The sequence below is a fragment of the Triticum urartu genome, chromosome 6 (genome assembly GCF_003073215.2).
Source record: "Triticum urartu cultivar G1812 chromosome 6, Tu2.1, whole genome shotgun sequence".
Lineage (NCBI taxonomy): Eukaryota > Viridiplantae > Streptophyta > Magnoliopsida > Poales > Poaceae > Triticum > Triticum urartu.
In genome coordinates, this window is record NC_053027.1 from 149,596,365 (window position 1) to 149,623,235 (window position 26,871).

The 26,871-nt window shown below is 43.9% G+C and overlaps 1 protein-coding gene and 1 long non-coding RNA gene across 10 annotated transcripts; one reads left to right on the plus strand and one right to left on the minus strand.

Annotated features, from left to right (window-relative positions):
• The first annotated feature begins 6,482 nt into the window (after positions 1-6,482).
• On the plus strand, positions 6,483-9,375 carry LOC125517440. 8 transcript variants are annotated; one of them, XR_007287604.1, is made up of 4 exons: positions 6,483-6,979; positions 7,068-7,321; positions 7,871-7,980; positions 8,869-9,375. It is a non-coding gene; the product is annotated as an uncharacterized LOC125517440 (long non-coding RNA). The 8 variants fall into 8 exon arrangements; XR_007287608.1 differs by having other exon boundaries at positions 7,068-7,300; XR_007287607.1 differs by having other exon boundaries at positions 6,484-6,979; positions 7,068-7,199; positions 7,283-7,321; positions 7,871-9,375.
• Positions 9,376-19,156: 9,781 nt separating this feature from the next.
• Positions 19,157-25,132, minus strand: LOC125517441 (FAM10 family protein At4g22670-like). 2 transcript variants are annotated; one of them, XM_048682643.1, is made up of 9 exons: positions 24,612-25,132; positions 24,440-24,520; positions 24,192-24,256; positions 23,014-23,154; positions 22,812-22,928; positions 21,901-22,713; positions 21,346-21,802; positions 20,406-20,493; positions 19,157-19,435 (listed from the first exon to the last, which is right to left on the minus strand). In XM_048682643.1, exons 1-6 carry the CDS (start codon positions 25,027-25,029, stop codon positions 22,534-22,536), a joined length of 1,002 nt encoding a protein of 333 aa, XP_048538600.1. In that variant the 5' UTR covers positions 25,030-25,132; the 3' UTR covers positions 19,157-19,435; positions 20,406-20,493; positions 21,346-21,802; positions 21,901-22,533. The 2 variants fall into 2 exon arrangements, with proteins under 2 accessions (XP_048538600.1, XP_048538599.1); XM_048682642.1 differs by having other exon boundaries at positions 21,346-22,713.
• Positions 25,133-26,871: the final 1,739 nt, after the last annotated feature.

Consider the following 26,871-nt stretch of genomic DNA (forward strand, 5'->3'; position numbering starts at 1 on the left):
GAGGGTAGAGTATTCAACCCAAATTTATTGATTCGACACAAGGGGAGCCAAAGAATATTCTCAAGTATTAGCAGCAGAGTTGTCAATTCAACCACACCTGAAAACTTATTATCTGTAACAAAGTGTTTAGTAGCAAAGTAATACGATAGTGATGGTAACGGTAACGAAAGAGTAACGAAAGCAAAGTAATGTTTTTGGTATTTTGTAGTGATTGTAACAATAGCAACGGGAAAGTAAATAAGCATAAACCAGTATATGAAAAGCTCGTAAGCATCGGATCAGTAATGGATAATTATGCCGGATGCGGTTCGTCATGTAACAGTCATAACATAGGGTGACACAGAACTAGCTCCAATTCATCAATGTAATGTAGGCATGTATTCCGAATATAGTCATACATGCTTATGGAAAAGAACTTGCATGACATCTTTTGTCCTACCCTCCCGTGGCAGCGGGGTCCTAATGGAAACTAAAGGATATTAAGGCCTCCTTTTAATAGAGAACCGGAACAAAGCATTAGCACATAGTGAATACATGAACTCCTCAAACTACGGTCATCACCGGTAAGTATCCCGATTATTGTCACTTCGGGGTTAACGGATCATAACACATAATAGGTGACTATAGACTTGCAAGATAGGATCAAGAACTCTCATATATTGATGAAAATATAATAGGTTCAGATCTGAAATCATGGCACTCGGGCCCTAGTGACAAGCATTAAGCATAGCAAAGTCATAACAACATCAATGTCAGAACATAGTGGATACTAGGGATCAAACCCTAACAAAACTAACTCGATTACATGATAAATCTCATCCAACCCATCACCGTCCAGCAAGCCTACGATGGAATTACTCACGCACGACGGTGAGCATCATGAAATTGGTGATGGAGGATAATTGATGATGACGATGGCGACGGATTCCCCTCTCCGGAGCCCCGAACGGACTCCAGATCAGCCTTCCCGAGAGGTTTTAGGGCTTGGCGGCGGCTCCGTATCGTAAAATGCGATGATTTATTCTCTCTTATTTTTTTCCTCGAAAGGAGATATATAGAGTTGGAGTTGGAGTCGGGAGGTCTCCAGGGGGCCCACGAGGTAGGGGGCGCGCCCCCCACCCTCGTGGAAAGGGTGTGGGCCCCCTGGTCTTCATCTTTGGCGAGGATTTTTTATTATTTATTGTAAGATATTCCATGGAGTTTCAGGTCATTCCGAGAACTTTTGTTTTTTGCACATAAAACAACATCATGGCAATTCTGCTGAAAACAGTGTCAATCCGAGTTAGTTCCATTCAAATCATACAAGTTAGAGTCCAAAACAAGGGCAACAGTGTTTGGAAAGTAGATACGACGGAGACGTATCAATGGTATGTCCATAAAGGAAGCTGGTATCCATGACTCGCGAATGCTAAACCTTTTAACCAACCAATCATTCTCCTCCAAGCCAAACTCCGTAATCACGGAATTCCACTGTGATTCAAACTCGGCGGGAGTTTCTGAACCCCATACACACGAATTCATCCTATCCCAAAAATCAGAATCTTCATGAATTATTGGTCAAATCTTCCCCGGAAGTTTCTCCATTATGTGCCACATACATAACCTCTGCACTGTGGATGGAAAAACCTCTTTAATCGCATTCTTCATGCTAACAGCTTCATCAGTTATTATGAGTCTAGGTGCTACCCCTCCCATTGCTGTAAGGAAGGTGTCAAACAACCAAACATATGACTCAGTCTGCTCATTTATCAAGAATGCCGCACCAAAAAGCACACTTTGTAAGTGATGATTGACCCCTGTAAATGGTGCAAAGATCATGTCATATTGATTAGTGGTGTACGTAGAATCAAAGGATACCACACCACCACCACCGAAGTGACTGTAGTTTTTCCTACTCATGGCATTTGCCGAGAACACATACATTAAGTTCCCCTGGTCGTCGACAACAAAATCATAGAAAAAAGCTGGATTGACTTCTTGCTTTCTAGATAGCTGAGCGACAAACATTTGAGCATCAGCGTTCCTGATTTTAAGCATGAGATCACGGTAGTAATTTTGCAGGTCCCTCTTCCTGCATCCAGCATACAGAAAACCACCTTCGCTGACTTGAAGGAGCCTGTATGCCTGGCTTGTACCTATGATTGCTTTGTGACATGTGTATAGTGTATTTTTAGCCCTCTCAGTAACTCTACGATTTGATCTGATCAAGTGGCGTTTATCAGGGGATACAAGGCCATGACTATGGTGCTCAACCCATGATTGTATCTTGTACGTGTTGTCGTCACACAACTTGACAAAGATATGTGCATCACAACCACATCGTGTAGTTGTATTCTTACGATTTTTCTTTCATGGGTTTGATGGGTCTTTAATCTCCTTTCTCTTTTCAGCCCTGAATCCTTCCCTATTACACATGAAGCGCTTTGTCCGAACCACATCATTATCCAACAATTTTTGCTGTCCAACACGAACTCCAAAACCCACATGATGTGCATAGGACTTGTAGAACTTCTCGACAGCCTGAAGCCCTTCAAATGTCATTCCTACTTTAGGCTTCAAATTTTCCTCGCATCTTGGCGTAAAAGACGAGCACTGCAACATAAATCATGAATCACAGTTATCATCATCATGCAGAACTCTCTGAACTAATAAGCCACATGGTCAAGGATAATTTATTAAACTCACAAATAGTGGAATGCTTTCTTTCTTTCTTGACGTAGTGAATTCCCCCTCATTCATTTGAGTTTGCAAGCCTTTTCCTGATTCTCTAGCTGCACATGCATCAACGTGGCTAGTCTCTAGACAAGTACGTATACACAAATAATAAGAGTCCTACACAGCAAGGTTAGCTTTTACCCATGTTACCTGAAACTCCATGCACCATACTGAAGTTCGGTCCGTATTCAGCAGCAGTAGTATTTTCAACAGCCGTAACAGGGCAAGTGAGATGGGCCTCACGATTGCTAGATGCAGAGGCATATGGAGGGTCACCGCCTGAATTATGGATCACCGACGATGCATATTGAACATCCATAACAGCAGAAGCCGCCATGATGATTGGCTGCGGTGTATCATGTGACGATGATTTTTCCACCATGCTGCCGATGGGGAGTTCGGAGTTGCATCCCGTGGTGCCTGAGATCGTGACGGCGGATGAATTCCGCAGTGGTGATTGTCTCTGCAGATGCATATGCCGTCGCGGTCGTGCCCGTCGTTCGGATGTAGGCGGCAGCCGTGATTAGGGATTGAGAGGGAGACGGGCGGGGAGTACGTAAGTGGGAGGTGTGCTTTAGCTGAGGGGGTTATTGGAAAATTAGCTGACTTAACTATGAGCACGGCGGGCGTGTTTATGCAACTTTGTGTTGCTTTTGATCCCACGCGTGGGATGTTGATCTGAATAGCACAAAACTACCACTTTTTATGTTATGGTTTCAAAAAAACTATCAAAAATTTATTTGTGACTGATACCTATCACTTTTGGCGTCGACCGTCTCAAAAAACCCAAATCGCCGAGTGCTTTGCAATTGATCGCGATTATGACAGTTGGGGCCCACTTCTAAACAAACCGTTTGTTTGACCATTTAGTTTGACCGTTAACTGACATGTGGGACCCACATGACAGTGTTTGTAAATATTTTATAAATGCAATTTGGTCCCTGCAAATATTTCAAAAAAGCAATCAGGCCCCTACAATGGTCGTCTTCCAGATCAGGCTCCTCCGGTCGTGCTTGTCGCTGTTGCAGCTGGGGCCGCGAGCAGCCGCGGCGGGAGCATCTCGGCGGCCAGCTCCTGTCCGTGATGCAGGCGGCCGCGGCAGGAGCATCTCGACGGCCAACTCTTGTTTGTGCTGCGGGCGGCCGCATCCAGCAGCCCCCACCCCGCCGGTGAACCCCTTCTGCTCCGGCGTCGCGTCCATGGTCATCATCGGGGGCAATTGCGTCGGAGAAAGCAGGGTGAAGGAGGAGCTCGGAGGATCCGCACATGCGGCCGAGGTCGCCGGCTCTCCATCCACAGGCCACGCGCAGGGGTCTGGCGGTGTGGATGGCGGCGGAGGTGGCTGCCGCTGCCGGGGCTCCTTGGGTGGCTGTCTGGACCGCCGTGTCCAGGAGCTCGCTGCCTCAGGGACTCCATGGACGCCGGCAAGATGGGCATGCGAGGGGAGGGGAGCGGGTCGCCGACGAGGTGTGCGCGCGAGGGGAGGTGAGCGGGTCCGGCGGGGTGGGCGTGCAAGGGGAGGGAGCGGGTCGCCGGTGGGGTGGGCGCGCGAAGGAAGGGGACATGGTCACCGGCGGGGTTGAAGATAAGATATAGAGAGAAAGAGAGTACATGCGGGGGAGGAGAGAAGGAAAGAGAAGAAGAAAAAAGAAGCTGACATGTGGGTCCCACATGTCAGTTAACGGTCAAACTAAACAGTCACAAACGGTTTGTTTAGGAGCGGGCCCAACTATCATAATCACGATCAATTGCAAAGGGCAGCGATCTGCGCCGGTGCGCCGGCCCAACTGTTGGGCCGGTCAAGGCCGAGCCGTCCGATGCAGATGGTGAAGGCCGTCAGATCTGCGCACGCGAGGCTCCACCAAACCAAACATTGCAGCAACCGTTCGACCCAAATCGGAACCGTCGCCGTTGAAGCTCGCCGTCGTCACCGTTGAAGCTCACTGCCGTAGTTGTTCGCAGCCTTGCCGTCGCGCCGCCTGCGCTCGTCCTCACCCTCGTGCTTGCCGGCAACCTCCGCTCGCCGCCGCATCCTTGGTCGCACGCGCCCGTCCTTGGTCTCATGCTCTGCATAGGATCCTTGGCCGCCCGCGCATACCTCCATGGCAACTCCAGTGGAGATGGCCGCAGCACCTCCGTTGTCAAGCTCGCGCTGTACCACGTCCTCAATTTGCTGGCCACAAAAACAAAATCACGAGTCTTAGCAAAAATTATGCCCCTCATGGATGTAGCAGAATAAAACGCCGGTGGTAGCAAAAACGTACGACGGTTGCAGCAATTCAGCGTCGCCGCCGTTGCGGGTCGCGACTCCGCCATGATGGATGTAGCAAAACTCCTTGCTGGTAGTAGCACAATCTGAGGACGGTTGCAACAAAAAAAGTCACCGTCGTAGTAGGTGGCAGCTCCGCCCATGATGGATGTAGCAAAATCCGTCGCTGGTTGTAGCAAAAAATGGCGACGGTTGCAGCAAAAAACTCTTCCAGCAAAAGTTCTTGTCATCAGTTGCCTCATTTATTTTGCTTCTCAGTCGCCGCCGTTAACTTGGAAAAGAGGGTTGAAACTTTTCAATCCAATGGATGAAACTTCCCAAAACAATGGTTGTAGCTTTTTATTTTTATTTTGTAGTGGTAGGATGAAACTACTCTTTCGCCGGTTGAAGCTTTCATATGAATGAATGTAGCTACTCTTTCGCCGGTTGAAGCTTTTTTCATAGTCGGTTGAAGCTTTTTTTGCAGCTGCTTTCAGCTTTTCCATGAGGGTTGAAGCTTTTCTGTCATGTCTGTTGAAGCTTTTTTCTCCATCGGTTGTAACTTATACTAGGCCGGTTGAAGCTTTTTTCCATGTCTGTTTGCATGAATTCGTCGTTGTTGCCGTCGCAGGTCGCGGTCTCCCCCACATATGATGGATGTAGCAAAAATCCCGCCCATAATAGCAAAATCTTAGGACGGTTGCAACAAAAAAGCCACCGCCCTAGTAGGTCGCAGACCCGTCGTGATGAATGTAGCAAATCTGACACCCGTAGTAGCAAAAAAAGATGACGGTTGCAGCTTCTGGCTCAGCTGGTTGTAGTTTTCAGGGGGGAGGTCGTCGTTGGAGTGGATCTAGATGGATGGACGGAGTGCGCCATGAGGATGAGGGGGTAGGTGACACATGCCATGGCGCGTCTTCTCCAGCACCGATGGGGCCGTCCCATGTCGTCGGCCAAGGTCGTTGCAGCTCCGGCAACCCCGCGGTTGTAGCATCCGCCAGCGTCGTTCCAGCATCCTGTCGCTGCTGGTCTCCAGGATCGTGTCGCCGTCAGTCTTCAGCACCCCGTCGCAGGACGCCATGGCCGTCGGTTGGTGGCGTCGTCGCCAAGGCTTGGATTGGATTGAGAAAGGATAGAGCCAGGCGTGAGGAACAAATGGATGGGAACGAGTGCGTCGCATGAAGCTATTTGCACGGGGCCTCTATGTTAGTGTGTTGCGTGACGAAGTGGCCGGCCGAAGTTTCGGCCGGCGCAGCGTTTTAAAACGTTTCCCAATTGCAAAGCACTTGGCAATTTAGGTTTTTTGAGACAGCCGATGCCAAAAGTGATAGGTATCAGTCACAAACAAAATTTCGGTAGTTTTTTGGAACCATAACGCGAAAAGTGGTAGTTTTATGCTATTTACTTGAAATCGATGGATACATGGATGCACGACCTGTCCCAGATGCACTAGATACGACGCCTATATATACATAGAAAGTCTATTAGGGACCCCAGGTTAGGGATAAGTAATTCATCACCCTAGTCGATCGACCTAGACGGAGGTTGGGCTAAACCGAACCAAGACACCGTCGCACCGCTGTAAATTTCTACTGGCACCGATGTAATTTTACTTTTCCTCCTGACCGCTGTAATTTTACTTTTCGCTTGATAGTTAGCTGATCGTGGGGATTGGGAGATACCCCGTTCCCCATCCTATTCTATACGAGCGGTTTCTGGAGTCTGGATAGCGCGCGGCGAACGTTAACGGGAGGTCCTCGGCGGCAAATCTTCAGCGGTGCTCGTCGATACTGCTCGGTGTTGGCGGCCCACCTCCCGTTCTATTCCAATCAGGCGATGCAGTGAGGGGCTGCTCATGGGATCAACAGTGCGGTGGTCGGCGGGCAGGCGGGGCGGCATGGTGCTCAACGGCTGGTGTCGATGTTGGGCGGCCCTCGTATATATGGTGGTCGCGGTGGCTCTACCGTGAATGGATGCGGCGGCTCTGCGGTAAATGTGTTGAGGTGGTGCTAGAAGGTACTGAGTCCAACATTTTCTATTTTTATTTTTAAGATTTTTTTTCGATTTTCAGGCTGATTGAGTGTTTGGGGTTGTCTGCCTGAAGCTGCAGTAGTTTAGGAAGAAGATGGAGAAGAAGTATCCTGGGAAGTAGGCAGAAGCTGACACGGACGAGGGGGCACGTGTGCCATCTCCTAGATGTGGAGAGCGGCAACAGCCATATAGCACCCCATTTGAGGTGAACTTTGTGTTTCAGATACCTTTCTGAGTGTGGTGCGTGGAGTTGAGCGAGTCATTGGTGTGTGTAATACTCATCCACAGGAAGCCGCAAGGTTGCAGGTGGGGAGCTCATGGGAGGATGTGAGAAACCCTGATCCCAGTTCCAATATATTTACACTTCTTTTATGTCTGTGTTCTTCCCAAATTTTCTGTTTTTCTGAAGCAATAAGGGAAGGGGGTATCCAACCTGAAAAGGAATTTCATTAATTAAGGACCAGGGTTACAACTCTTAGGGAACTGGTTCTTTCCAAATTGCTAAATCGGTGTTCGATTTCTGTCGAATAGGTAGTATGGAGAGATCATGAGACGAAATGTCATACCTGGTATATGCGCGCTCGTGTTTGCATGGTATACTTTTTTTTATTGTTTTATATTAGACATGCAATGTTTTTGGAAGCTCTGGTTGTGTTACTGTTTTTTAAGTTCATGCTGGGAGAGTATGAATATTGATAATAGTCGTGATTCTAGTCGGAGTAATGCAAATGTCATACAGTTTCTTCAGGCTTACACCGTATAACCAATTGAAGCATGGAACTGATGTTATCACCTTGTTTCAGTCCCATGTACTTCTAAGTGACAGCTGAGAACACTGCATTTCATTAATCATTTTCTTTTTCACACAATTTTCAGAAGCTAACTCAAGTAGTTAGACAAGTGCATAAGAATTGCCATGGTAGGCCGGTGCGTCCTCTGATTGCTCTGCATGTGATGCCTGCTTGCGACATGAACAACAACCTCAGGTACACCTCAGTCAGGATCAGAGGAAAATAAAGCTATTTCTTTCGTGCCATTTGGAGATGGGTATTAGTTTACCAGCGGTCAAGAAAACGGCACCACATGATCCTATATAGAATGTACTGCCTACTGAAACAATGGGAAAATGAGACATGCATTGAAACAAAAATAACTGACTGGAGTTTAGGCTAGCAAAAAATCTGTACGTACAGTTCTCTACATGAGTAACATTGATTATTTCGAGAAAAGCAACCAGCTATTATATCTTCATCCGACTGCATGAGTAACATTGATTATTTATCTGAATCCAGAGTAGTCAATTTTTTCTCGTTTGATGCTGTTCGGCTTGGTTAGTACCAATTTCCAGTTAGATTTATTTCCATTGCAAAGAGGTGAATTCTGATCCTCTTCAGGGCGTCAATCTTTGCTGGGTTTTATTTTCGGTACTTTTTGTTTCATTACAGTGCAATGAGGAACTTGGAGGTTAGTTGCGCCCATTTTATAAATCAACACGCATGAATCTTGATTATGTATGAGATTATTCTGAGATATTGCCAACATTTTTTATGTTTTGGAGAATGAATTTATCTCTTGTGATAAACTGAGGAGGGTGAAGGCTATGGTTGTCTGTGCAGACTGTGAGATGAATATCTCTACAGCTAGCAATTGCTTCTTTTATATGGTTGGCCGGTGTGCTGCTTCCGTGGTCTTGTTGGAAGGGCATAGGGGTCCCCTAGTTGCTGCGGCGTGTCGGGGGTGGCATGAGCCCGATACTCCTTGTAGACTAGGTGTCGCTCCTAAGTATTGTCTCGGCTATCTCCGTTGCTTTGCTTATTGTCTGCAGCATCCTCTGTGCATTTTCTCGTCCTTGAGTGTGATGTGTTGTTCAACAGGTGAAGTTTCTACCTCCATGAGCTCGGCTTAGCACAGTGGCGATGGTCATTTTGTATTCCGGTTGGTCTCAGCGGTTGTTTTCACCTTAGGTCTCGAGGGAGCGTCTCCATCTTCCAATGGATTGTTGCCTCCCGTGCCAAGGCGAGGGGGCAGGGAGTGCCCTCCGGAGATGGATGAGGTCACAACTAATTTTCTCTTGTGCCCATGGTGATGTCGAGGACGCTTCCTCTCCTGCTGGTTGTTCATCGTTCCCAAGGCTCTGCTTTTGCTGCTGATTACTGTCTTGTTCATCGAGAAGGGCTTCATCTACTTTAAGCTGGAAATGTGCCTTAGTTGTTTATCTTAGCTTGTTGCTTTTGTTGTAACTTGTGAGTGGTTTGCTGAACCCCTTGTATCTTTTGTAGTTTTCTTTTCTTTGTTTGTTGGTGTTTTCTTAGAGATGTTGGTGGTTATTGTAATTCTAGCCGGCTGGTCGCTTTGTTAATTCAAAGTTGGGTTAAGTTCGAGTCTTTTTTTTAAAGCTCAGCTATTTCTATGTCCTTGATCCTCTGATGAGGTAGAGTATTGAGATCAGATTGAGTCAACCACAAATGACATCGATGAGATGGCCTTCAGGCTTCACTGTCGTGTAACGGAAATAATATTACAAAATAGTTTGGAATATGCCGCATAAATTATTACATTTGCCTATCATTTTACAAGTAAGTCATACGTTGACATGACATTCAGTTACTGGACCATACACGTTGAAGATACTCTTTTATTATGGAACGTTGAAGATACTCTTGTTTACGTCTACTGCCAAATTTCTTACGTTCGGATCTCAACTGAATTAGTAGAACGTGTTTCTCGTGTCACAAAATAAAATACAAGTAGGACGTGTTTCTCAACTGAATTAATAGAACTTGTTTCTTTACCGTCAAAGTAAATTTAGAACCTGAGTAAGCTGGAAAGCCTCTTTCTAGCCGCCGCCTCCTCCTCCAAGAAAAGCCAGGGTTCGTGCCTCTCGCCGGCTCCGCCGCAGGTCCGCTTCGTCTCCGGTGGCCTTAGGGCCATGGGGGCATGGTGGATCCTGGCAAGGGTTGGTGGGAGGGCTCCGTTGTTAGTCGTTCCTTCAAAATTTGTTAGGGTTTGTGTCCTACTTAGGAAGACGAGACGGCGGTGGCTCCCTGAAGATGAAATAAAGGTCTCCCCGTCTAGTCCCCATTTCGGTGGTGCGTCTAGCATCGTTGGTGGGCGTGTGGAGGTGTGTCTCCGGCGGATCTATCCTCGGTGGATTTGCTCGGATCTGGTTGTGGTTCGTTTATGTTCGTGTGTCTTCAGGTTGGATCCTTTCGATCTACGTTATTCTTCATCAGCGATGGTTGCTGTTCTGGTGCGTTGGTCCTACGGGGCGTTAGCATGACGACTTTCCGACTGTCTACTACAACAAGTTGTGGCCGACTCCGGCGAGGGAGGGGTGATGACGGCGGCGCACCTTCGGCACGTTTCAGTGATTTTAGTCGTCGCTAGGTGGTCTATGGATCTGGATGTAATTTTTATTATTTTTAGTGTTCGTTGTACTGCTGTGATAGAAGATGAATAGATTGAAAGTTTTCTCGAAAAAAAGTAAATTTAGAACCTCTTATTTGTTGGAAATATGCCCTAGAGGCAATAATAAAAGCATTATTATTATATTTCCTTGTTCATGATAATTGTCTTTATTCATGCTATAATTGTGTTATCCGGAAATCGTAATACATGTGTGAGTAACAGACACCAACATGTCCCTAGTAAGCCTCTAGTTGACTAGCTCGTTGATCAACAGATAGTCATGGTTTCCTGACTATGGACATTGGATGTCATTGATAACGAGATCACATCATTAGGAGAATGATGTGATGGACAAGACCCAATCCTAAACATAGCACAAGATCGTATAGTTCGTTTGCTAGAGTTTTCCAATGTCAAAGTATCTTTTCCTTAGACCATGAGATCGTGTAACTCCCGGATACCGTAGGAGTGCTTTGGGTATACCAAACGTCACAACGTAACTGGGTGACTATAAAGGTAGACTACGGGTATCTCCGAAAGTGTCTGTTGGGTTGACATGAATCAAGACTGGGATTTGTCACTCCGTATGATGGAGAGGTATCGCTGGGCCCACTCGGTAATGCATCATCATATTGAGCTCAAAGTGACCAAGTGTCTGGTCACGGGATCATGCATTACGGTATGAGTAAAGTGACTTGCCGCTAACGAGATTGAACGAGGTATTGGGATACCGACGATCGAATCTCGGGCAAGTAACATATCGATTGACAAAGGGAATTGCGTACGGGGTTGATTGAATCCTCGACATCGTGGTTCATCCGATGAGATCATCGTGGAGCATGTGGGAGCCAACATGGGTATCCAGATCCCGCTGTTGGTTATTGACTGGAGAGTCGTCTCGGTCATGTCTGCTTGTCTCCCGAACCCGTAGGGTCTACACACTTAAGGTTCGGTGACGCTAGGGTTGTGAAGATATGTATATGCAGAAACCCGAATGTTGTTCGGAGTCCCGGATGAGATCCCGGACATCACGAGGAGTTCCGGAATGGTCCGGAGGTAAAGAATTATATATAGGAAGTGCTGTTTCGGGCATCGGGACAAGTTTCGGGGTTATCGGTATTGTACCGGGACCACCGGAAGGGTCCCGGGGGTCCACCATAGTGGGCTGGGGCGCCAGCCCCTATAGGCCCATGCGCCTAGGGTTCCACCATGGAAGAGTCCATGTGGTGGAAGGCACCCCTAGGTGCCTTGGGGGGGAGGGAATCCTCCCCTTGGCCGCCGCCCCCCTAGTAGATCTCATCTACTAGGGCCGGCGCCCCCCCATGGCACCCCTATATATAGTGGGGGGGAGAGGAGGGATTAGAGACCAGCCCCTGGCGCCTCCACCCCCCCCCCCCGGTTACGTCTCTCCCTCGCAGTCTTGGCGAAGCTCTGCTTCTGTGACGCCCTGCATCCACCACCACGCCGTCGTGCTGCTGGATCTTCATCAATCTCTCCTCCCCCCTTGCTGGATCAAGAAGGAGGAGACGTCTCCCGTCCCGTACGTGTGTTGAACGCGGAGGTGCCGTCCGTTCGGCGCTTGGTCATCGGTGATTTGGATCACGTCGAGTACGACTACATCATCACCGTTCTTTTGAACGCTTCCGTGCGCCATCTACAAAGGTATGTAGATGCATCTGATGACTCGTTGCTAGATGAACTCCTAGATGATCTTGGTGAAACGAGTAGGAAATTTTTTTGTTTTCTGCAACGTTCCCCAACATTATTTGCCTTTTGGATTCCAAATTTCTTACCGGCCTAGGAATTGAGTACAAAGTTTTTTTTAAAATTAACCTATGATAAGAAGACAATTATGACGCGGCAATGCCCATGTATAGCAGATATATAAAGGTAATTTACTAATCTCTTTCCATAAAATTATGTTACATACAGATACAGGGCATGCCCTTAGTGCTCCACGCCTCCTCTCCATAAGATTACATTGCACTCCAGGCTGTAAGATTACACTGCACTACATGCTGCCGTAAGTACTAAACTACGGAACGGCCTCCAGTATCCATAATTTTACTTCCCGTGTGTTGTGTTCCTGCGGGATGGGTGGGGTGAGGAATAAGAATTCCTCACCCAGGGTGACGAATAGTGTCACCTTGGGTGAAAAATAGTTATTCTTCACCTGCTCTATTTTACCATCAATGCCTTGTAATTTTACGTTTCGTAAATTTTGTTTTATTTTCGACGTAAAAAGAGATCGTAAGAAAATATATAATCGTTGTAAAAAATAATTTATGTTATCTAAAATTACAAACATAAAAATATAGTGTAAAATACACATAAACTGCAATTTTTTTGTCTTATGACCTATATTTTGATTTTCTTATGCCAAATTTTATGTAGTGAATCAATAGAAATGTAAATATTTAAATTGCAAACGCAATTTAACTATGAAATGATCGTAAGATTACCTCGGGTGAAGAATAATTTATTCTGCACCCTGGGTGATGAATAGTATATATATTATGAAATGGTCACGCTATTCGTCATCCTGGGTGAGGAATAGTTATTCTTCACCCCCTCTCTATTTTGACATCAATACACCGTATTTTTACATTTCATAATTTTTTTCTTATTTCATACATAAAAAGAGAATGTAAGACAATATGTACTCGCCGTAAAAAATATTTTATATTATGTACGAATGTAAAAACATAGTGTAAAACATCCATAAAATGTGAATTTTTTGATCTTATAATCTATAATTTTATTTTTTTATACCAAATTTTACATATTGAATCAATATGCATGTAACTATTTATGCGAACGTAAGATTACCTTGGGTGAAGAATAACTTATTCTACACCCTGGATGATGAATAGTAACATCCTATGGTGCAGAATAAGTTATTTTTCACCCGAGGTAATCTTACGATCATTTCATAATTAAATTACGTTTCGAATTCAAATAGTTACATTCCTATTGATTCACTACGTAAAATTTGACATAAAAAAAAAATATAGGTTATAAGACAAGAAAAGTTGCAGTTTATGTGTATTTTAAACTATATTTTTAGGTTTGTAATTTTACATAACATAAAATATTTTTATGGTGATTATATATTTTCTTACGGTCCCTTTTTGCATTGGAAATAAGACAATTTACGGAACGTAAAATTACGGTGCATTGATGGTAAAATAAAGGCGGGGGGGGGGGGGGGGGGGGGGGGGGGAGGGTTGAAGAATATAGGACTCCTCTTCTGTACTCCTGGGAATATGTACTCGCATTCTCAATATACCTCATATACGCATTAATTATACCTCTTTATTATTCTCAATATACTTGATTAAATATTCTAAGATACCCCAATACGAGTTTTGTTGAAAAAATATCATCTGCGATGTACTTTTTGTAATATACCTTTTTCACGTACAAATACATCAGTATATACATAAACATTTAAAAATATATAGACTCATATGAATTTTTTCATGGAACTCATTTTGGGGTATCTAATAATTACTAATGAAGTATATTAAAAATAATAAAGTGGTATAAAAGATTCATCTATGTGATATATGAGAAGCGGGAGTACGTACTCCCAGGAGTACACAACCATTTTGCGCTATTCGTCATCCTGGATGAGGAATAGTTATTCTTCACCCCACTCTATTTTACCATCAATTCATCGTAAATTTACGTTCCGTAAGTTTTGTCTTATTTCCGACGCAAAAAGGGACCGTAAGAAAATATATAATCGCCGTAAAAATATTTTATGTTATGTAAAATTACAATCATAAATACATAGTCTAAAATACACATAAACTGTAAATTTTCTTGTCTTATGACCTATATTTTTAATTTTTTTATGTCAAATTTTACGTAGTGAATCAATAGGAATATAACTATTTGAATTCGAAACGTAATTTAATTATAAAATGATCGTAAAATTATCTCGGATGAAGAATAACTTATTCTGCACCCTGGATGATGAATAGTAACACTATATATATATAGGTTATAAGACATAAAAAATATACTTCATCATCCAGGGTGCAGAATAAGTTATTCTTCACCCGAGGTAATCTTACGATCGCTTCATAAACAAATTACGTTTGTAATACAAATAGTTACATTCATATTGATTCACTAAATAAAATTTGGTATAAGAAAATAAAAAAAATAGGTTATAAGACCAAAAATATCTCAGTTTTATGTATGTTTTTACGTTCGTAACTTTACATAACATAAATATTTTTTACGACGAGTATATATTTTCTTATGTTCTCTTTTTACGTATAAAATAAGACAAAATTTACGAAACCTAAAAATACGATGCATTGACGTCAAAATAGAGAGAGGGTGAAGAATAACTATTCCTCACCCAGGGTGACGAATAGCGCGACTATATATATATATATACACACACACGGTAGCGCTATTGTGAGCGTGCGCGCATAATGGCTTAACGTACGCTCCGGTCGATTGTGGGGCATAGGCCTTCCCACCGCTAATCTCTTTGAGGGTAATGGTGCTTGTAAGAAAAAGTAATGCATTTAATTTCGTTACCATGCTTGGTCCGCTGCAACCCGATTCTGAGGTCGGCAGTAATAGGAAAGTAGTATGGATGGTAATCGACTAAAGTTCTTTACTAGGCTTACTAGGCAATGAGTTATCCATGGTTCGATCCCTTGGCTCTAAACATAGTAAAACCATGCTGACATATAGTAATGAATTATGACATGCTCACTATTTGTCAGCCATAAAATAGATGATAATGAAAGAAATTATTTTACCAATAAATAAATTAGAGACGCTCCAATCCAGACGTGTGGTAATAGTGATTGTAATAACGTTACTACATACTAAGAGCCAATTACTATTGCTATAATAGTGATGGTAATAGCATTACTACTTTCTAAAGCCTCGTTTACTGATGCTAGGAATTAACGCTTGGTCTGGGCTCCTTTAGGATGTTATGATGGTCAGTTACCATGAAATAACGATCAAAAGGTGTAGGCGTATGGTGACCGTAACTTCATTACTATTGTTTTCGCGCGGAGGAACACGATCTGGCGAAGCACGTTGATTAGTATCTGGTCGTAAGTAGTTACGATAGATGTTTCACGAGTGCGCGGTTCGGAGTTATTAGCATATGTACTTGGTTGGTCGATCCATCACAGTGGCCGGAGCGCACGGTAAGGTATCGTACTCTATATATATGGTCGCGTTATTTGTCATCCTAGGTGAGGAATAGTTATTCTTCATCCCTCATTCTATTATATATATATATATAAAATAACTTATACCTAGTTTTATTTTAAAAGAATCACATATTATTCGGAAAACATATTTATTTATTTTTATTATATAGATATATATAGTTTTTTAGAAACACACACAAACTTTATTAAAACAAATGAACACATTTTAAAACAAACATATTCTCAAAGCTTGAACACATTTATACACCACATGATTAATTAATTAAAACCATGAACATATTTAAACTTACATGAGGATTTATTTAAATATAGAGAAATTAAAATTTCATTACCATTTTTTAAATATGCAAATTATTATGTGAATAATTTTGTAATTTAATTATATGTATGTTCTTTAAATTTATACTTGAATATTTTTTATAATTTATTTTATTTTATTTGTATTTATATTGTTTAGAACACATGATTATAATTTACCTGGCGCGGTGAATATTCTAGAAGAGGAAAAACTAACAGTGTAAAATGGCTGCACAGTTGCAGCCCGTTTAAGCCTAAAAGAATATCTTTTTGTAATAATAAAGCGATTATCGCTTATGCCCGCTCACCGTTGTCGCACTTTTTGCTAAACCCCCCTATGTTTTTCAGTAATACAACTCGCTGTCCTTCTTTTATTAATGACGGTTCGTTAAAAAAACTACGTTTTATCCAAACGCTCTCTCTTCCTTTCCAGACGCAACGGACAAGAGAAGGTGAGGTGCGGGAGGAGTAGCAGCAGAAGGGGAGGCGCGGCGGAGCAGGAGAAGTTGGCCGAGCCCTTGTCGCCGGACGGCTACAACCGTCTCCCGCTTCCTATCCAACCGCAGCGGAGCAGGAGAGGTTCAGGCGCGGCGTAGCGGAGCAGGAAAGGTTCAGGGGCAGTGCCAGCGGAGCAGGAGAGGTTCACGGGCGGTGCCCTTGTCGCCGGACGGCCATCCTTGCTGCGCTTGATGGGGGACAGAAGGGGGAACATTTTCTGGTGGGTACGTCGGCCGCAGGCGCGCTTCGCTGTGACCTGTCCGCCGCCGCCAATCCTCTCCGGCCTCCTCGGTCGTATCCTTCTCAATCTCCAACGAGCTGCTCCTGTGTCATGATTTCGATGGACAATCGAAGGCCGTGTCCTTGTCCAACACCAAGCAATGGAGTGCCCGACCCGGATTTGAGTTGCTTGCTATAAGAAGGAGCGGTCCTCGGCCGGAATCTCCATCAGATTGGGTCCTTGGACAATAAGCTCCATCAAAGCCCGTCCAAATTATTTTTTTTATGGAAGGTACAATGTCGCCGTCGAGTTCGTCGGAGGAACAATACCATCTCGTCGAACCGTTCAATTTCGCTTGCCTCGGCTACACCAGAGGTATATATCCGATTTATATTCATTGGATGGAATCCCCTGTTTGCAGCTTTGCGGACCTCCAAGGTGGCTTGCCAAAGACGAAACCATTATCGTTGAACGAATCATACTGGGGCAACACCCCGGACACGCCATCGAACTCGGCACCCTCACATGACTAAGACGTCAAAGGAGGAAACCATAGTGCAATCCATGAACCACGAGCCCAACACACGTTCCATCTTCCAGATGTCATCGATGCAGACCACAATCTGCATCCGCTCCTCGACTACCTTCCAAGCTCCGCGCCGACGTTGGAGCAAACGCCGTCGCAACGACGGAGCACGAGGACACATGTCCACCACAAGGATGCCGCCTCCGCCACGACATCCCCGCTTGAGCTGGTTTCCAGGTCCTTCACCGACAATAGAGACGATTGCCTTGCCGGAGAAGAATCCAGAGCTTCTTTATTTAGCATCGCCGTCGCCGTCGCCGCCGCCGAAGCCAAGACGTCGAACGATACAAAACCCTAAGCTTCTTGGGCCCTAAAACCTAAAGTTAAAACTATCCACAAGCGCGGGATCCGGTGACCCCCCTCACCACCGACGACCAAAAGGTCGCCGGCGGAGGAGAGCCGCCGGAAGACGGCATGGGAAGGAGCAGCTCTCCTGAAGACCTACGCAAGTTTGAGCTTAGGGTTGTGCTACGCGTCGGCCGGCGGATCTTTCTAAAAGATCTGCCGCCTCGACAACCATTAGATATGGCGTCATCCTGCGATCTAGCTTGTCCTCATCATTGCAACAAGGGTAGTGTTGCAGAAACTTTTACAACACAACTCATGTTGCGGAAAATATTGCAACAAAGTTAGTGTTGTGGAATTATTTTTTCCCTAGGCTCATGGACTTTCTGCAACATAGGCCATGTTTCAGAAACATCCCGACACAGTGTTGCCGTTGTGCGTTGTTGTTGAAGCATGAGGGATGTTGTTGAAGCAGCTATATTTCTGCAACACCGACTATGTTTCTGCAACACCGGCAATGTTGCAATCCTAGTGAGCTCACAAGACCGGCCTCCTAACACCGCCGTCGTCATAGAAACGGGGCACACATGCCTGCAACAACGGGCTTGTAGTGTAGCACCCCCCGGCTCGCCTGATGTATCCGAGGATGGAGCACACGGGCTATGGCAGTGATCCGGCTGCCCCGTGCCTCACGCCTCCGTTGCAGCAGTCTGGGTGTCGCATGGTGATGTTGACGGAGAGTTCCGTGTTTGGGCGGATATGTAGATGAAATAAAGGAGAAAAGGTAGAAGACAGAGTGCTGACGAGAGGTTGGAAGCAAGCGGCTATGGAGCGGTGGATGGTCCTCGCCAGGACGCGTGGCCCCCAGGCAACACGACTGATTTCTTTCCATAAATCAGCCGGCGGAAGCCAAGAGTTTTCCATCTTTTAAAAGATCCGCCGCCTCGCGAGCCGTCAGATCGGACTCAATCTACTGACCGAGGGTCGTCCTCTGTTTCTGCAATGTTGAGAATCCTTCGCAATAGAGATTTTGCTGCGGAAACATTTGCAATAGAGGTTCTGTTGTAAAATTTTTTTATGACACAAATCATGTTGCAGTCTTGCAGAAACATCAACATATTTTCTTTGCAACAAAAGGTCAGGTTGTAGAAAATTTATGCAGTTTCTTTTTTGCAACAAAGATAATGTTGCAGGAACTGTTGTGTGACGGCGAAGGAGGCTCCAATGGAGGCATGCCTCGTAGAGGCGGGCGACGCGGGACGACAGGGCCGTGGGGATCTCATACACGTCTGTGACGCCGGCCGGCAATCAAATCTAGGTGCAGGAGGGAAGAAGCCTCCAACACCAATGTGTGCGTCCGGGTCGCCGGTTGCCCGGTGTGAGCAGTGGAGGCGGCTAGGTGGGCAGTTGCCAGCGCCTCGTCCGATCCGGGAGGAGAGATGCGAGAGGAAGAGGAAAGTTGTGGGTAATATGATGTGGTTGAGGCATTGTTTCGGGAATCGGAAAAAGGTGGAGACGTGCGTGACCCATAGGGACGCGTGTTAGGAAGAGAAGGCAGCGGACGCGGCGTCACTTTTCAGCCGGTTGACTATGAGCATTTTCCGAATACTTAACCCAAACCGGTAAAGATAGCTTTGCAACTGCAGCAGCTGTTCAGTAACAATGACAATTCAGAATCTGATTCAAATTCAATATTCTGATATAAGTAGCAGGATATCGAACGCTGAAATTGGCAAACGTTATGGAAAACACAGAGAGAGTGCGTAGGATGCAGAGTTGAGTACTCGTCTTGTTATGCTTCCCTTTACCAAAAGAGCTTTGCTTAGACCCAGAAGCATTTACAACCACATATTACTACTACACACAGGGTTAATTTCAACGGCAACCATGTCAGGACAGTGTCGTAGCAACTCCTATTGAAATCTGGATACCTGCACAACCACAATGCCATCAGTGAAACCCAATTTGTAGTCACCCACTGAACAACCGTCAAAGCTATATATCTCATAATTCTGCATGATCACAACAATAAACATCAACTCAAAATTCTGCAGATCATGCGAAAAAACTAAAGATAAATCATCTCGGAAGCATTGGACAAAACTAACATCATCCTGGCAATACAAGAACAATTTAGTTTGTAGTGTTTTACACATCTTGAACCTCTACTATTGGCATGTTCTTAGTTTTGTGCAAACAAAAGATCAATGACAAAAACTTAGGCCCCGTTCGGGAATCCACCGCTCCTAGGATCTGCGGAGCGGCTGTTTGCTGGCTCCTAGATTTTGCACTACAGCTCCGTCCGCTCCCGGAGCAGAGCCATGGAGCGGAGTGACGCCGAACGAGGCCTTATTTACATATCATTGGTATACAAACAAAAAAGATCAATGACTCAATTCTTCCCTCACAAGCAAATACTGAACTTCCTAGAGTATCACGACATTCAAGATTTACTAGCTCACGTAAGAAAGCACAACAGTCTCGTATCTAACTCATAATCAGAACAATTAGTTTGTACTAGCACACCTTCCTACCTCTACTTTAGGCATGCTCCAATGTTCTTTTGCTACATTAGTACATGTGGTCATAGTAGAATCTAGTATTAGATCAGTGACTCGACACCCCCAGCAGAGGCAAAAGCTAAATTTCCTCGAGTGTCAAGTCATTTGAGATTCACTTTGTGTATCATGTGCATACGAGAGGTTCACGGACTACAAAGTATCAAACATATGGATTGTAACTCAAAGGCATGCCTTTTGGAAATGTAAGAACTATATATACAATTAGGAATTAATCAAATTCATGCACTGCAGGCCTAAAACAATAGATCATACATAATCTTATAAACTGAGTAATAACCAACAAAAAAAAGATATGCGCATTGCAAACAGATTAGCTGACCTCGCCTGTTCAACCAACATAGCACATTATTAGCAGATCTAATGTGTTCACAGGTCCAGAACAGCCCGTCTCCAGCCAACACCCTTACCTACAGGCAGAAGAAGCCCAGTAAACAATGAAAATTCAAGGAGAAGTAGAATCCATGAGAGTCATATACGTGCAAACCGCTATGTATTCATGTATAACATGAGGGGAGGGGTTCAGAAGATTTTGTGACAAGGACAATAAATGAAGTAGTGACAAGGACAATAAATGAAGCTATGAATCTTGCCATTTGCCAGATGCAAGATAGAATAATAATAATCCTTTACCGGATGTTTAAATGTTGAAAGAACTATTCAGGAGGTAATTTGTACCAGCTATGTTCAGTGGCTTCAAACAAAATATGCAAAGATCAAGAAACCTCCGTGCAAAATGAGCAGTATTAAGTACTATCGGAATTTAAAGAACTAGTACTATGTTTCGATAAATAAATAAAATGCATGCTGTTTTGAGTTGATCACTAGTATCAAGATGAATAAAAATAAACATTGTCTTAAAAAGGGAATGTATTGAATGGTAAAACATAACAAGCTTTAAGCTTTAAAATGTGCCAATTCATTAACTACTTCACATTCTTTTACTGCAGCTGTTGCCAGTTACCTATTGATAGAAATTTCGGATGAAAAGATCAATACAAGCTCACAAACGTGGTACAGAAATGGCCATGTGGCAAGAAGAGCTTTAGTTATATTTCTGTACTAGATTTAATTTAGCCAGTAAAATTATACTGAATTACATTGCCAATTTTCCACTATATCGGCAGACTTATAAAGAAACGAGTAACTCAAGTTATATCTAGTCAGGCCCTTAATCACAAAAACAATAATACAACAAATACGTACCAATAGTAATTGGAATGAATCATTGAATCTTGTTACACGAGGTACAAAAGTATTACCTGCAGTAAAGAAATTTCTGTATGGATAGTGGATCTTGGTACCCCAGCAACTTGAGCTTTTAGAAAGAGTTCTGAACTGCATCGAGTCAAGTTCAAGCATGAACACGCCAAAATCCATAGCCAGAACAAGTGCATTTGATTCCTCGTCGTATCCCACCAGATGTGCCTCATATCCCACCAGATATTCCTCTTGGAGCTTGCTACGCATTCCCTTCTGATAGAGCCTCTCCAATTGAAAGTTTTTCTGAAGAAGCACCCATTCAACAACGCCATCATAGTTTGATTTCCTCTCCCACAGTTGGATGCTCGAGTTTGACATTACTGCCAAGCCAAGGCCACTACCATTATCTGTCCGTAACAGCTGGAAGTTCGAGTGGTTTGGACGAGGGGCGCATGCTGGCTTCTTAATCAAACCAAGGCTCTACCGTTCAATATCAAATACCAGGATATCACCTCTCTGAAATAACCAATAAAATGCATTTCCAGTGAGAATGCTAGAGCTCGTTGTTAGAATCAAGTCTCTAGCGTACGTCGAGACAACATCTCCCCACCCACCAGACGCTGAATCGTAGAGGAAGGCATATGTCAGAACAGTACTGAATGCGTCTGACTGTCCGCTGCAGATAAGCACCAACTTAAACGGGCTCTAGAAACAATCGCCATGAATGTGCCCCTCCTCCGTATCAGCACACAGCACCGCGGTGTGCCACTGCCAGATTATGAACTCCCCGTCTTCGTCGAAGCTTTCGGCGCGGAGCTCCTGTGGAAAAGACACGCGGTGCTGCTGTCCGGTCAGGGGGTCCCACACAACTACCTTGCGCAGGCTCTCATTGAGCAGGACAGCGAGCCCATGGCGGCAGCCCAAGAAGCTCCAGAAGTAGGAGGGTCTGCTGCTCTTGGGCACGGCAAAGCGCTCGGTGGGGATGGGGATGCTGTTGGGTTCCGTGTCGGGGAAAGGAACGAAGTTGAGCCTCGTTACATCAAACCCAGCAAAGAAGCCCAATAGAGGAGCCTTCCGGTGGTGTTTGCGGTAGCATGCTGTGAACTTCTGATCGGAGAGGAGGCTGTGCCAGCGCTTGCAGACAAGGGAGGCGCGGGGGAGGGAGGACGGCTGAAGAGGGAGGTGGAGGATGATCACCTCCAGGAGGTCATCACTGTCCAGCGGGGTTGCTGGCACTTGTGAGGAACTTATATTGTCGTCATCGAGGACCTCAGATATGTATTCAGCTGATGCTGTGGAACACAGCAGCCTCTTGGCAGTTCCAAGAAAGTCACCACGCATTCCTCCAGGCATACCACCGCCAGGGAAACCACAAGGCATGCCTCCACTTGGTGATTGCTCGCTCCTCTTTCCTTCTCATAAGCAGCCTGTTGAAAGCACACGGCACGAATTCAGATCTAACCATAACCAACATTATGCCTGAGCTCCAACCAGAAGTAGAAATTTTAGTACTATGAAGAATGACCTGTGCCTCAGCACGTCGACGAAGCCGGTCACGCTCAGATTTCTTGTCATTCCTCTCTTTCCAGAGCCTGTCATACTTCCTGCGGTGCTCCACTATCTTGTGTGCATTAGGCTCCACCTGCAAGATGGGAAATCACGATCATATAAGCATGTAATGTAACATGCAGGGAGAATTAACAATAGCTACTGAAGAAATACTCCACCTTCTTGAGGGTAGCTTTGATCTCATAATCGTAATCAATGTTTGACGCGGCATGCAGATCACGAGCAGCTTCCTCCCACTTGCCCAGCATAGAATTAGCCATTCCACGAGTCTTGTAGCCTTTTGCAGAGTCAGGGTTGATCTATAAGAAATACAAGGATATTAAGTTACAGGGCATCATACTTGCAAGTTAGAATCAGCATAAGTATTGTATCCTTTGTATCCAATTTTGCCACTAGACCAGATAAAGCATAGTTGCAAGAAAGTGACAGATAGAGAAATAGGCGACAGTAGGATGGGTGAGTTACATACTTACACTCATCCTGCTACAAGCTAGAATTGATGTAAGTAATGCATTACTAACCATCCTTTTAATTTCAATTCTTCCCTTGACCTCTATGTCTATATCACTATATAGTGTACGAATAACTTCAGATATTAATTGTTGGATGAAGCCAATCCGACGGTAGAGATGTGGCAAATCCAAGCACTATTGGCCATTGGACATCCTCTTCATGCTACCTGATTCTGCCACATCTATTATCTAGAAGATTCCATGGTTGGTGCACAAACTTAAAAAGGTACTTCTTCTTTGTTCTAGAATACTCTGTATTTTAATTCTTTAATTGTTTTCTTTCTAACTAAATTATTGTAATTTTTTACTTTAATGTATAAACTTCAAATCATAGACAATTCTCTTTGTTCTAGACCCTTTCATGCATTTTCTTTCAAAAAAAGAGCTATTCAATTTTTTTATGATTATTTGAATTTCAAGCCTATAATAGCGCTTTCATAAAGTAAATTGGTCTTTGAAGATTCAATACTAGCTACTCAAAACTGCAATATGAGATACTTAAAAAGTTAAAAGCAAACTTGTTGGATATATTTCACATGAGATTTGTGTTGTATATACCCTGCGGTCTTCAACATACTTTTTAGGTATAATTTCAGTTTCAATGGGATGAACTACGAGAATTAAATCTACATCTTATATGTTAGCTAGGCATATATAACTCCAAACTCACATGTATGCATGTTATAATGTGGCATGGCGCGCAATACACGTGCATACTTCAGTTATCTATGCTCCCACATGTAATGCATGTGTACCTTACTAGTAGTGCATGAAAATGAGCGAGAGAAAAATAATATGGAATAAAAGGGGAACATAGTTTTCACCTGTAGGGCTGCATTGGCATCACGGATGGCAGCAGCAGGTTTCTTCATTTTAATGAACACAGATGCTGCATTAAAACACAAAGATTCCATAAATTTAATCAATTTGTGCTGCTAGTGACATAGCAGCAAGTCCCTCTGTTTTGATACGGAGGGAGTATTTGATTAGAGAGAGTGGATTCAAATTAAACACAAGGATGTTTTGTACAGTTACATAAGGAAGGAATGTGTAAGTGGGCTCTATATTATACCTCTAGTAGCATACATCATTGCAGAGGTTGGATTCAGGAGGATTGCCTTGGTAAGATGCTCGACAGCTTCTTGCAGTTTCCCTGACAATTAAAACCGTGCACACGCACACACATGGGCGGATCAGAAAACAAAAATGGTAATCGAGTCTAATGCAATCGGGAACCAGGCTACCTTCTGATATTGCCTCCGTCGCCATGCCCTTTTCTTTCTGGGATGCATCGCGACTCTCCTCAGTCACCTCGAACGAAGGATCCCCCATCTTCTGGGGAGCGTCGCTGTGGTCGGGCTGGACGACGTCCCCCTCCAGCTCGAGATCGGACTCGACGATGTCCGCGTCGAGCTCGTCGGTCTCCACGGTGGGGTCCCGCATGTCCGTGCCGTCCTCCTCGTTGATCGGAACAGAAATCAAGGGAGTGGGGTGGGTAGGGACCTTGGGGCCGGATTTGGCAGCTGCGGCGGCGGGGAGGTCGGCGCCGAGACTGGTGAGGTAGTCCCGCAAGAAGGCGAGGCTGGGGTCGACGAGCAGCGCCGGGTCCTTCTTGCAAGCCTCCACGAAGGCCCGCAGCTCGCCCACCCACGACATGTCCATCCTCCTCTCGTCTCCTAGCTCGCCCTCCCTATCCAGGGTTTGGGGTTTCTGCTCTCTCGCACTAGACTAGATCAGGGGAGAGATCGGGCTCCATCTTACCATAATTTGGTAGTAGTAGTTTCTAACCCATTCTAGTGACAAGTGGACCAGTGAGTGGTTTACAACCAAGCCTGGCCAAGTGGGCCGGCACGCCACGGCCGGCGGACGCTTAAACGTGCCAGGCACGACAAATCGGGCGCCCCTATTCCTCGCCTTCTGCGAGCACTTTTTTTAGGAGCGAAGGACACTTTATTGATTAATTGGAAAGTTTAAAGGAATACAAAGAGGGTCAAGTTTTTTTTAAGACATCAAAGAGGGTCATGTGGATAGCCTAGTTAAGAGAAACCAAAAATTTAAACTCTCGAGGGGAAGCTATTGCAGGAGCTTCTAAGCTAATTGACCATGTTCTTAATGCCCAAACTGCTGAAACTTTGGCACTGCTGCGAGGTTTGAAGCTTCTTTCAGAGATTGGGTGCACCAAGGTGACAGTCAAATCAGATTGTCTAGAACTGATTGAAGCATGCATTGGAAGCATTGAGATGTTAGGTCCCAATGCAACAATACTTGTGGACTGTTTTCATATTGCTCATGAAATTCCTGGAATTTGTTTCAAGCATTGTCCAAGAAAAGCTAATGGATTGGCACATTTTCTGGCTAGGTACTCTTATGATGTTAAGTCAAGTTTTGTTTGGGCAGATGTTGCTCCCAGTTTTTTACTTTCTCTTGTACTCAGCGATGTAACACTGCCACAATCTAAATAAAGTGCCATGAGGCTTTCCTTTAATTTTTTTTAATCAAGCTATGAGCTTCTTTGTTTGTGTCCCTACCTTTGAAGATATCACATGCTTCAAAAAGCTGTTGATTCCACATGGGACGCCTCGTGTCGGGGGGCGCCCAGATTGGCCGGCCCAGCCCCTCGGAAGGCAAAGGCCTGTTTTTTGTTTTATGTTCTCATTTTTTGCTTTATTTTTTAATTTTATTTATGTTTTAAAATATCTACACATATATATATATATACAAAAAACACTCTTCAAACACACATTTCAAAAGTTGAACAAGTATTTGATTTTTTTAATTAGTATTAGAAAATGTAAAGTAACTATTTGAAAAATGTTAAACAAGTATTTGAAATTTTTCAATAAATATGAAAAATATTGAACACATATTTTAAAAATATTGAATAAGTACTAAAAATTGTTGAACTAGTATATTAAAAATGTTGAACAAGTATTTGAAAATATTGAATAACTATTTGAAATGTTGAATAAATATTAAAAAATATTGAACAACTATTGAAAAATGTTGAACAAGTATTTGAAAAAAAAGTTAATCAAGCATTCAAAATAATAATGTTGAACGAGTATTTAAAAAATGTTGAACAAGTATTTCAAAAAATGTTGATCATGTATATAAAAATGTTGAACAAGTATCAAAATAAATGTTGACAAGTATTTGAAAAAAATATTGATCATGTATATAAAAATGTTGAACAAGTATCTAAAGAAATGTTGAACACGTATTTGGAAAAATGTTAAACAAGTATTTGAAGGAAAAACCAAAAAAAAGAAACCCATGGAGAATAAAAACCAAAAACAAAACAAAAAATGGAAAAGGAAAAAAGTAAACTAAGCAAAAAATGAAGAAGAAAAAGAAAACAAAAAATGATGAAAAAACAAAAAAAATCATGAAAACAAATGGAAAACCGGCTTCACTCGCGTCAACAACGGGTTGCCTCTCAGTCTTATCTCATGTTGGACTGTGGGTGAGTGGATAACAGCGCTAACTCTCCCATAGAAGAGCAGG